Source organism: Balearica regulorum, chromosome W (genome assembly GCF_011004875.1).
Source record: "Balearica regulorum gibbericeps isolate bBalReg1 chromosome W, bBalReg1.pri, whole genome shotgun sequence".
NCBI classification, from domain to species: Eukaryota; Metazoa; Chordata; class Aves; order Gruiformes; family Gruidae; genus Balearica; species Balearica regulorum.
Window position 1 is genome coordinate 10228731 of NC_046219.1, and position 12445 is coordinate 10241175.

General features: G+C 50.4%; 1 protein-coding gene across 1 annotated transcript; it reads right to left on the minus strand.

Annotated features, from left to right (window-relative positions):
• Window positions 1–1941: 1941 nt before the first annotated feature.
• On the minus strand, window positions 1942–6060 carry LOC142599298 (homeobox protein orthopedia-like). The gene is made up of 3 exons (XM_075739170.1): window positions 6024–6060; window positions 4672–5087; window positions 1942–2469 (listed from the first exon to the last, which is right to left on the minus strand). Exons 1-3 carry the CDS (start codon window positions 6058–6060, stop codon window positions 1942–1944), a joined length of 981 nt encoding a protein of 326 aa, XP_075595285.1.
• Window positions 6061–12445: the final 6385 nt, after the last annotated feature.

Consider the following 12445-nt stretch of genomic DNA (forward strand, 5'->3'; position numbering starts at 1 on the left):
CCAAACGTATGACAAAGGAATCAGTGAATCCCAAAGTAAGAAGGAAGTCTTTTTTTTAATATTTTTTTTGCCTGCGGTTCAAGACACCTCTCATATCTCACACGCCACACCAAAACCCATAATTCTTCATATCACATACTGAAAATGATTTTATTTATCCATTTACATTAACTTGATATAAACGTGTCCAGAAAAGTCAAATAATGTTTTATATTATCTCAAACATTTATTAAGAAACCCCAAATTCAATAAGCACAGACAGTAAGTTAAAACGTATCACGAATCGACCAGTATGTAACAAGAATGCTTTATCTACACAAAACATCCTATTTCACACTGTTTGTTCATTCCTCCAGTGTCTCTGCCCTGCGGCGGGGTGACCAGCACATGCAGGCGGGCGGGCCGTGGGGCCGAGCCGGGTGAGGCCGCCGGCAGCAGGGGAAGATGCAGGAGGGACAATAGCAACAGGAACGTAAATAAACGTGGGGCAGATTGGCAACTCAACTGTCACGAAATCAAAGATCCGAAAAAGGGAAATTCTCTTGCTTATTTTTGTTTTGCTTTTTTTCCCTCATGTGTTTTACTTAAAAAAAACCCCCAACATTACTCTTTTTTTATTATTCCCCCCCCCCCTCGCTTATAAATGCTTTATCAAAATGGATTTGATTCCTTCTAGGGATTTTGTACCGCTCCATGAACCCACCCGGCCACCCCCCGACAGCACCCTTGGACCGGGCACTGTCCGGCCCCTGTCCTCCCTGCAGATGGGGCCGGCAGCAGATCACTGCTCTTAAATTAGAAACCAAACAAACAAACCTCAAACAAAACCAAACCAAACCAAAACAAATAACCCAAAAAACCCCAGACCAAAACAAATTGCATTTCTTTGCAAAGCCAGTTGGGTAGCCGGCGGGTGCGCTCGGTTTTGGCAAGAGAGGGAGACAGGACTGGGCTTGGGGAGGCCCCAGGGCCCAGCGAGTCCTTTAGTTATCAGGGAGAGGTGGCCGTCAGGCAGGCCAGGCTGGACCGCGGGGAGCAGAGGGGGTGTGTGCAGGGGCTGGGGGGTGGAGGAGCGTTTCTTGGCCCACAAACCAGTCAGTTGACGTCTGATTTCAGATCCTGAGTCGACTCCCTGGTAAGTCAGGTGAGGGGAAGGTGGGGGGGGAGGCATTGGTGTTGGTGGTGGCCATTAGGTGAAGCTCATGGTGTGAGGCTCTGATAACAAGTGAATGTCGCAAACACCCGTCTTGACATGGACAGGGATGGGCTGATGATGACCAGGGAGTGTTGAACAAGAACGGAGCCTGCGGAGGCAGGATAACGTCTTGTGAGACCACTCCTCTATTCCTGAAACACGTAAACAATGACCATCTGTGCTCTGTGCACCATGTGCCCGTGACAGATCACCACTCGCTTGGTCAGCCGTGAAGGGGGGGGGGCAGTGAGTCCCCCGCACCCCCACAACCCACCGACTCATTTCTAGAACATTTCTGAACATTCCTGAGCACATACTGCGCCTGCTCAGTGATGACAGACCCCCGCCTATGGGGCGGGCACATCGGGTTATAAAAAGTGGAAACATAAGTTTTCGGCGCGCGCCCGCCACCTGAAGACTACAACTACGAGCAGAGAACATCGCTGGGTCCAAGGGTGGTGATATCTTTTCTCTCTCTCTCTCTTTTCTTTCTGTCTTTCTTTTCCTCTCTCTCACTCTCTTTGTAACCTAATTTTCGGCACGTTAGGGTAATATTGTCACACGTTTTGCTAAACGCTTACCTTTCATAGTTCTGCTAAATTTTGAGCATTGTTATGACCTTTGCCAAGCCTCTCTCTCTTGTAGTTCCACTGAATTTTAAGTAAATTTATAGTTGGCTTGAACCTCTGAAGTAATTGTCGTTACTTCTCATTACCGCGCAGAGAATTAAAAAGTTAACCTCACCCTCACCCCCTGAGTGGGACGGGACACATGGAGACTGTGTGCTCTAGTGCTTTGCGGCGGAGGGAGGCAATGCTGGTTCCCCGCCAGATGTCATCGTTATCCAGGGAGCTGCAGAGCTGTGGCGAGCCTGTCACATTGCTGGGGCCGGGCAGGGAGGCGGGCACCATGCCAGGGAAGGCGGGCTGGTAGAGGTGTGACTGCAGCCCAGCGCTGTTGGAGCCCGCCAGGCTGTTGGAGAGGCCCATGGAGTTGGGTGGCGGCCCGGCCACCAGGCTGCACTGGGAGAGGGACTGCGCCATGGCCTGCTGCCTGCCCAGCACCAGCGGCAGCGGCAGCTGCGACATGCCCGGCATAGCGGTGGCGGTCCAGCGCGTGTCATTGGCATGGAAAGAGCAGAGGCTGTCGCCCATGGCAGCGGCTGAGGGGAACTGCGGCAGCCCCGGCGTCGGCAGCAGCGTGCCCGCTGTGCGGAAGATGTTGGTCGTCTTCTTGCGTTTCTTCCATTTGGCCCACCAGTTCTGGAACCAGACCTGCAGGCGGCGGGCAGCGACACACACCATTAGCAACACCCGCACGGCGGCCAGACCCAGCGGGGCAGCGGTAGGGGGCGCCGGGGGAGCGGGTCCCCTGGCAGGGCCCGGATGGGGCCCGTGGCTACCCAGCCCTCCCAGTGAGCAGGGCCCCCGCCCCCAGGGCTCAATGGCACTGCTGGAGCAGAGGGTTCAGCGTTGCCGGTGTCACTGATTTCCACGCCTGTCGGTGTGACCGAGGCAAGCCTTTTATGAAGGTGCGGTGCGGTTAAATGGGATCTACTCCCTCCACTCACTCCTCTCGGTACCTGTCACAGCCTTCCTTGTCTCCTGTCGCTCCCCCAAGACCGCTCCGCAGCCATTGTCTCTCCCACGCCCGCTCTTCACACTCATGGCCCCACTGTAGCCCCACGCGTGTCCCCGTGGGACTTTTTATAACGGAAGAGATCTATTTATCTATCCCGGGATTGAGCGATCTGTAGCCTCCCTCGCTCAGGAGGAGGCTCCGGGAGAGGAGCCTGGACTCCCCCTGAAAAAAACAATAACACAAACAAAAAATAAATGACCGGCCCATGGATCTTGCCCCTGCGTGGAAGCACTCCTGAGCCAGCATTGGAACAGGGTGCCGGTGGGGCGGGAAGCCTTTCCTTGGGCGAGCCCCCACACCCGGCACCGCTCAGGTCCCGGGGCTGCTCAGCGGGCAGGAAACCCTCCGGCTAAACCTCCTGCATTTGGTTGTTGAGGTTTTTTTTAAACCAAAGGTGGCTTAGGTAAGCAGATGCTCATGATGCCGGCAGGGATACTTTCGTGGGTCTCTCTGCACTGTTACCGAAAGCACTGGGAAGTTTGTTATGGGGGAAAAAACCGGGTCCACTTGAAATCCAGATTAGCGCAATGCTCGGACCTGCTGGAGTTTGTTGTTTAATGCTACATACCTAAACTGAGAAATACGGGCGCCCATTAGTGGGAATGAACAGCTATTAAGGAATTAAATGGTATATGGATAATCGAAAAATCACATTCAATTATGTTTTAGTGTTAATAAATAAATTGTGGCTACAATATCTTTTTATGTTTCATGGTTTAGTGGTGTTGTAAAAAGTCTCCATCAGGTCTGATTGCCTGAGTTCATAGCTATGCTGCATATGCTTTTAAACTGTGAATGTTTCCAGTTGAAAACTAGTGCATGAAAGATTAAAACACAGGGAAAAACTGGAGGAGATGTTGAAAATGCACACGACAACTCTATAAATATATTAACCACGAGCATTTGGCAACTTTGGACCTACCCACAAAAGCCGCATCTGAGTAGCCTAGGGGTTGGATCCATCTCTTCCTTTTCCAAATTTCATTTACATTTATTTGACTAAATGGTTTCTTATGTGCCTGTGTGCAAATGTGTGTGTGTGTGTGTACACTTTTGAGAACAAAGTACACCCTAGATGTTGAAGTTATTCGCTACCCCTGCCGTCCCCATGCATTATAAAAGTCAGTAGGGGAAAACTCTGATTCCAAATACAAGTGATTTTTATCGAGGTGCCTTTTCACAAACCTATGTGTCTTCCTCCGCCTCCCACTCCGACCCTTCCGGCGGCGGTGGCCGGGGAGACTCCCCTTCCCGGCGGTTGCGGGGCCGCGGCAATGCCGCCGGCAGAACCTTGGACAGCGGTCTCGCGCCCCCGCCTCTTCCAACCGCGGGGCGCCTGGGCAGAGCCACGGCATCGCTGTCGCCGGAACTCCGCACCGGGCAATTCCCGGGCGGTTTTGGCTCGCCTCTTAGCGCCGAGCTATTGCGAGAGCTGAGACTCGCCCCTCTCGGGTTGTGCTTCCCCGGCCTCTTTCTTGCCCTGGGTTGGGCTGTGAAGCGGGGGAAACTCTTCCCTCGTCCCACTCGGGACCACTGCGTTGCAGGTGGATAGGGGACAAGAGGACACTCCCGGGCGCATCGCCCCCGGCCCCGCCACCCTCCAGTGGGGACAGCTTTAGTCTCACGTGCATAAAGGGACGGGTGGAGGGGAAGCGGTTTAAAGTCTTCCTGCACAAACTGTTGCGTAGGTTTCTTCCCCCGCCATCGGGTTGAGGTTTGGGGGCACCCATACACCCCCGCACCATTGTGCCTGGCCTCGCCACCGTTGATGCGCCCGGGAAAGGGGCCGGCGGGCGTGGTGGGGGCAGGCTCTGTGTGGAGGCGGCTGCTCATACCTGCACCCAGGACTCGGTGAGGCCAATGCGCAAGGCCAGCTCTTCCAGCATGAAGATGTCCGGGTAGTGGGTCTTGGTGAAGCTCCTCTCCAGCTCGTTGAGCTGCGCTGGCGTGAAGCGGGTGCGATGCCGCTTCTGCTTCTGCTTCTGCTGCCCTCGCTGCTGCCCAGCCTGGCTGGGGTTCTGGCCGCTCTGCTGGCCTTGCTGCTTGTCGGGGTCTTTGGCACTGACGGCTAAGGAACTGGGGTTGGATCCCACCGTTGTGATGTCCTCCCCTGGCAGTAGGGTGGTCCCTTCCACCGTGTCCGAGTTGGGGGCTTTGTCTCCCGAGTGTCCCCCCGGATCTGAGCCCCCTACGCCCAGCCGACTTTTCACTGCCTCCCAGTGTCCCAGGAGCTCGGCCGCATCTTTCATCCCTGCAGAAGCAAAGGAGCTGCGGTCGCTCCCCTGCAGCCGGGCATGTATCCATCAGAGCACCGAGCCAGCGAGAAACATCCAGCCACCGCGTCCGCCCCGCCGCCCCTCGCCGCCTCCCGGCCGCCTGCCAGTCCCGCAGCACGGGCGGCACGTAGAGTCTGCGGCCCGGCGCAATTCAGGGCGGGGGAGAGAAAATTTTACATGGACCAGCTCCCCAGCTCCTCTTCCTGCTTACATAACCAGCTCCCTCCTCTTTGTGAGACCGGGCAGGGGGGCGCAAGTTTTGCCGGGTTCGGCTTGGGTCTTCCAGTGGGGCTGGTAAAAGAAAGAGACGGAGAGAAAGAACTAACACCTAAGCCGCCCTGATGCCAGGAGCTTTAACTCCCCGACAGATGTGCGGGGACTTCGGTCACCCTGACCACCTTTCCCCTCTCCTCCCTCCGCTCCTCTGAACAAACGCATGAATAACCGTAAATAGGTAGAAACAGATATTTTAAAATGAAAGAAAGGGGAGAGAAAAGCGAGCAGGCGAGCAGGGGAAGGCTGCCCAGAACTTATTCGTAAATACCATCGAGCTCATCTGTCCTAAAAATGTATAATAATAATAATAATAATAATAATAATAATAATAATAATGTCATAGTACTAATGTGTAGGTATGTATACAAATACAGGGGAGAGAGAAATTAAGTGATGTAATTTAATCTAACTCGCTGTAGATCTACATACTTCGTAGGTCCCTCGCTCTCTTTTTTTTTTTAAGATGATGTTAAATCAAATTAAACTTTAATACAGTACAATTACTTTTAAAGGAATTAGCCCTTTTAGATCGCATTAAGGTACAAATTGACAATTTACTGCCCCAGCTTCTTCCCCGCTTGCTGCCGCCGCTGGTGCAGCTGCTGCAGGGCAGGGGGGTGCTGGGGGAAACTCACCGAGACGGGCGTCCAGGAGGTCGGCATGAGACAGCATCGCGCACCGTTCCAGGGCGAAGGTTGTTCCCTCCAAAATTTTAGTGGCCTTAAGTTGTTCAATATATACATACATATATATATATCGCCTAAATGAAAGAAAATTTGGTGTGTGGTTAAAAAGGGGGTCTCTTGCATTATAACGTCTTTTAGAGAGACAGGGAGGTGCTTAACACTTCAGTGAACCCATGAGCAGCTCGATGCAGGGACCAATCAGGAGGGCAGCCTACAAATGTCAGCACCCGTAGCGCCCCATAATACCCTCTACCTGGGCTCAATGAAAACTGATGTTTACTACTTCCAACATGATTAACATATTGATTTTAATTCAAAAGTGATGCAATTAAGATTATTCATTTATTGCAAATAAAGCTTCCACTAAAAAGGGAACCCAGTGAAGTCTGTGTTAAATAATACAGCGCCAATGATTTTTTTTTTTCCGCCATCCAATTGTCTTACACAAAACATTGTAAATACTGCATGCGAAGAAATGCAAGAATGGTTTTGTTTGCAGCTTAGATGTGCAGGGGTTTCGGCAGCGAACAAGGATACAAAGGAACCGGCCAACCGGTCTCTAGGGAAGTTTTAATGCTTTTTTTTTTTTTTTTCCTTTCCCTCCCTGCCTAGATCTTTGGCTACATTGATTCAATTCAACTTTCGAGACATCGGGCTGTTGCAATGAACCTGGGTGCCCGGGAATGGCCGCTAAGAGCAGGGAGAGAGACCCAGAGCTGGGGCACAATTTAGCTGGAGAGATACAGAGCGCGAAAGAAAGAGGTGGAGGTGGGGAGGTGGGATGGGAGTTTCGGGATGTTTTTTTTCTTTTCCGGTTGGATGGGGAACGGCGATGGTGGCTCATTTGCTTTGCTTTTTTCCTTTGAAAATTATTATTTATGTACAGCCCCAGGGCAGCAGGGGAAGCCCTGGCGGTGAAAATTCCCGAGCCGCCGAGCGGCTCCGTAAGCTCCGCTCCGCGGGTCCAGATGCCCGGCAGTGGTCCGAGGGGCACCTCTCGGGAATTTTCTCGGCTGTGGTGGGCCTGGCCCTACCTGGGCGCAGGCGCCGCAGCTACGCACCGGAGTTATGGGAGTGGGGGTCGACCGGGGTCTTCTGGGGTTCAGTTTTAGCTGTAGCCACTGGGCTATCCGGGCGCTGCAGGTGCCTGCAAGCTGGCTTCTGCTGAGTGTGCTGCGGGCGGAGTCACACGGCGTGCACGTGTATCTATGCCGTGGTTTTGTATGTTTCAGGAGTAATAACAATGGGATGAAATAAAAGGATTATCAATCTTTTAGTAACTGCTGAATAACAGTGTTGCGGTGTGATTGATAGTGCGCTTCATTTTATGACTTTTCTAATGCTCTTGATTTTTATAGCAGTATAAACAAACTAAAATTTATTTAGACAGCTTTCTTCCAAGACTTCAGAGCACAATCGTCTTAAGGGAAGCGGGGGGGGGAAATCAGAGAAGGAAGTCTGCAGGAGAGAAAAGAGCGATCAGGGCCGACATTTAAGCGTGTCAGAAAGAAAATGACAATGGGGTCTATACCCTAATCACATTCCGCTTCCGCACACTCTTGTGTTGTCAAGTGTCTGAATTCATCCGGACAGTGTTGGAGATGTATTTACAAGGATTTTATTCCCCGTCATCTTTCCATTTTCCCAGTGTAAACAGAAAACACTGCCAGTCAAGTCCATTCCCTGTTATAATTTACGGTATTCCCCACGTGGTCATAGGAACTGAAGTTCCTAACAAGGAAAGGCTTTAGCACAATGCCCCAAAATCTTCAGAGTGACAAGGGTGTCTTCAGAAATCGCTTCAGAGCAAAGTAAAAGGATTTTCTATGACGGATCCAGTGATTTTTCCTCAATAAATCGGTATTAGACTGTTACACACGTAGAACTTGAACAAAGGGACCTACCAGAAAATATAGTGGTTGCCCCTAATAAAATTTATTTAGATGGCTTACTTCTCATAAAAAATATAGAGATTAAAATTCGTACAGGAGCGCCTGCCAAGGGACTAGGCACTGGGAGATCATCTCCCCACACACTTTCCCTTTCATGCGGGCCCGATCCTGGGATCCTAGCTGGGGCCAGCTCTCCCCTCTACTCCCCACCTCCTGCCCACGCTGGTCGATGTGCCTGAGTAAGGACCACGGGATCGGGGCATGTCGCGTTTGGAAGTAATATAAACCTAATTCTCCAATACTGTGACCCTGGGAAAAATGGGTAGAGAACTTTCCAACCTTTCAGCTAAACTCAAGCCTTGACTGAATGAGGCTGTAATATAAACAAGTGTATTTAACCAATTCTGCTCTGATTTAGGAACATAACCTTCTTTTATCAGAATAATTATATTTGGAGCGAGAAACACGATAAAATAAGGTTAAACTGCTAAAGACAGCAGGGTGGTTTGGCATAAAGGGCTGATAAGGTTTGTAATTTGATATTTATGTATTTATTGAACATTCATCCAGTTAAGGGGGCTGCTGTATGCAGAGCACCATAATTGCTTTTTGCACTTAGCACACGCTCCCAACGTTTATCAAATGTAACTTTTGTTTGCTTAGCTTGTTCGCGCTGCCCTTTTTTTTTTTTTTATATATTTCCAGGCAGTAGTCCTGAAATATCGGATATTATTATTCACATTCCTGCTCCTCAGTGCTGTATTGTAACATTGTTCACTTTAATGAAAAGCGCCTCCCTCAATAATTAATGACCTCTGTGTTGGTTTTGCGTGGCAAGGTTTTGGTAGCGGGGGGGCTACAGGGGTGGCTTCTGTGAGAAGCTGCTAGAAGCTACCCCTGTGTCTGATAGAGCCAATGCCAGCCGGCTCCTAGACGGACCCGCCGCTGGCCAAGGCCAAGCCAATCAGCGCCTCTGTGATAACATATTTAAGAAAGACAAAAACAGTTAGAGAGCGCTTTTGCAGCCAGAGAGAGGAGGGAGAAGATGTAAGAACATCTGCAGACACCAAGGTCAGTGAAGAAGGAGGGGGAGGAGGTGCTCCAGGCGCCGGAGCAAGATTCCCCTGCAGCCCGTGGTGAAGACCATGGTGAAGCAGGCTGTCCCCCTGCAGCCCATGGAGGGAGGATGAGGGGGTGTAGAGATTCCACCTGCAGCCCGTGGAGGACCCCACGCCGGAGCAGGTGGAGACACCTGAAGGAGGCTGTGACCCCGTGGGAAGCCCGCGCTGGAGCAAGCTCCTGGCAGGACCTGTGGATCCGTGGAGAGAGGAGCCCACGCCAGAGCAGGTTTGCTGACAGGACTTGTGACCCCGTGGGGGACCCACGCTGGAGCAGTTTGCTCCTGAAGGTCTGCACCCCGTGGAGGAGACTCACGTTGGAGAAGTTCATGAAGGACTGTCTCCCGTGAGAGGGACTCCATGCTGGAGCAGGGGAATGATGAGAGGAGTCCTCCCCCTGAGGATGAAGAAGCGGCAGAAACACCGCGTGAGGAACTGACCGTAACCCCCACTCCCCGTCCCCCTGTGCCGCTGATGCGGGGGTGGAGGTTGAAGCCGGGAGTGAAGTTGAGCCCGGGAAGATGGGAGGGGTGGGGGGAGGTGTTTTTAAGATTTGGTTTTATTTCTCATTCCTCTACTCTGTTTTGCTTAGTAATAAATAAGATGAATTCCCTCTCTAAGTTCGGTCTGTTTTGCTCGTGACGATAATTAGAGAATGATCTCTCCCTGTCCTTATCTCGACCCGTAAGTTTTTTTTTTTTTTCCATCATACCTTTTCTCCCCTGTCTAATGAAAGAGGGGAGTGATAGAGCGGCTCTGGTGGGCACCTGGCCCTCAGCCAGGGTCAACCCACCACAGTCCTTTTTGGCGCCCAACGTGGGGCACGAGAGACTCGAGATAAGGATAGTAATTGGAAGAGGTAACGGGCAAAACATTGACTGAACGTAACTTGAGAGTGATATATTTGTGAAGGGACTAGAGATAGATTTTGTGTGTAGATTGTCCACTCTTGTTTGGTGTTGTGATAGTGTTGTTTTGATGTTGGTGTGGGGAATTCTTTTTTTTTTTTCTTTTTCTTTGTTGATGTGATTAGTGTTTGTGAAGTTTTGTGTTGAATGTATATTTTAATGGTAATTCTTAAATATGTGATTCACAGAGGCGAGGGGTGGAATGTGTTGGTTTTGCGTGGCAAGGTTTTGGTAGCGGGGGGGCTACAGGGGTGGCTTCTGTGAGAAGCTGCTAGAAGCTACCCCTGTGTCTGATAGAGCCAATGCCAGCCGGCTCCTAGACGGACCCGCCGCTGGCCAAGGCCAAGCCAATCAGCGCCTCTGTGATAACATATTTAAGAAAGACAAAAACAGTTAGAGAGCGCTTTTGCAGCCAGAGAGAGGAGTGAGAAGATGTAAGAACATCTGCAGACACCAAGGTCAGTGCAGAAGGAGGGGGAGGAGGTGCTCCAGGCGCCGGAGCAAGATCCCCCTGCAGCCCGTGGTGAAGACCATGGTGAAGCAGGCTGTTCCCCTGCAGCCCATGGAGGGAGGATGAGGGGGTGTAGAGATTCCACCTGCAGCCCGTGGAGGACCCCACGCCGGAGCAGGTGGAGACACCTGAAGGAGGCTGTGACCCCGTGGGAAGCCCGCGCTGGAGCAAGCTCCTGGCAGGACCTGTGGATCCGTGGAGAGAGGAGCCCACGCCAGAGCAGGTTTGCTGACAGGACTTGTGACCCCATGGGGGACCCACGCTGGAGCAGTTTGCTCCTGAAGGTCTGCACCCCATGGAGGAGACTCACGTTGGAGAAGGTCGTGAAGGACTGTCTCCCGTGAGAGGGACTCCATGCTGGAGCAGGGGAATGATGAGAGGAGTCCTCCCCCTGAGGATGAAGAAGCGGCAGAAACACCACGTGAGGAACTGACCGTAACCCCCACTCCCCGTCCCCCTGTGCCGCTGGGGGGGGCGGAGGTTGAAGCCGGGAGTGAAGTTGAGCCCGGGAAGATGGGAGGGGTGGGGGGAGGTGTTTTTAAGATTTGGTTTTATTTCTCATTCCTCTACTCTGTTTTGCTTAGTAATAAATAAGATGAATTCCCTCTCTAAGTTCGGTCTGTTTTGCTCGTGATGATAATTAGAGAATGATCTCTCCCTGTCCTTATCTCGACCCGTAAGGTTTTTTTTTTTTTCCATCATACCTTTTCTCCCCTGTCTAATGAAAGAGGGGAGTGATAGAGCGGCTCTGGTGGGCACCTGGCCCTCAGCCAGGGTCAACCCACCACAACCTCACATTTCATCAGCAAGAAAATAGGGAAAAGAATAATTTTTAATTCATTGTAAATTACAGCTATGCTTCTGAGTGTTATTTGCTTACAGAAAACAAATCAAGTGACTTAGGCTACTGTTTACTTTTCCACATCGGCATAGCCTAAAGACAAATAACAAATCAAATTATATCCTTTTGTTAGGTGTAATTTGGAGTTAAGAAATAGAAAAATATAAACACCTGGTTTTATTTTAGTCAACCCATTCGACAATATGACTTCTTTGGAAATGAAGGACAAGGCTGCTAGCAGCTACAGATACCAATTTATTCATTCTAGTGAGAGCTAAATATGATGATCATCGCTGCTTTACGACATTAGGCCGCATGTAGCATTTTTTAGCTATAATAAATATACCTCTTTGAAAGCAACTTTATAACATTTAAACGCATCCGAGGCAAGAACGATCGCAGCTGATCAGTAACGCAGCCGTTAGATGTTCCAAAAAAAAGGCTTTCTGAGTACGGCAGGGAAAGCTCGAGTCTCTTGTCATCTACTCTCAAATATGTTTAAGAACATCGTTTTCCTATTTGCTTATTTATGTAAATATCCGTATCGCACTCTGCTAAGTCAAAGACAACATCTCCGATTGTCTCCTCGCTGGCAGACTGTGAGGAAGCTCTCGACAGCGAAGCGCTTGGTTTAGATTACAAGGATGGCTTTTATCAATTAATTTTCATCAGAATTATGACAACCAGTCTTTTATAGGGAAAAAGCTATTTTAATATAAGGTATGCCCGATCCCCCATCCCGCTCTCCCCTGTCCAAATGCAAACTTTTTGTATGCAAGTCACCTCCTCCTCTCCCTCTAGCTTTGTGTGTGCGTATGTATGTATAGTTTTTTGGCATAATATTAAGCTCATAAACTTAAAAATGCGGGGCCCAAGCATAACGCACTTTATTGTAATTTATGCAGTCAGACAGGAATTATCGGGGCTACCCTGAAAGCGAAGGGAATACCAACATTTTTCAGATACATTTCTGTTTAGGGAAAGAGCACAGTTCCAGGAAGACTATTCCTGCTGAGATTTGAGGAATTTATTTAACACATACACATATTTAAAAATGCAACATCTCCCCAACCAGCTGGATAAATAAACCGCCAGGCGTGG

Coding starts and splice junctions, on each gene's coding strand:
- LOC142599298 (XM_075739170.1), bottom strand. CDS start 6,060: ATGCTGTCTCATGCCGACCTCCTGGACGCCCGTCTCG. Junction 5,088..6,023: donor CCTCCTGGACGCCCGTCTCG/GTGAGTTTCCCC, acceptor TTGCTTCTGCAG/GGATGAAAGATGCGGCCGAG. Junction 2,470..4,671: donor TCACCGAGTCCTGGGTGCAG/GTATGAGCAGCC, acceptor CGCCGCCTGCAG/GTCTGGTTCCAGAACTGGTG.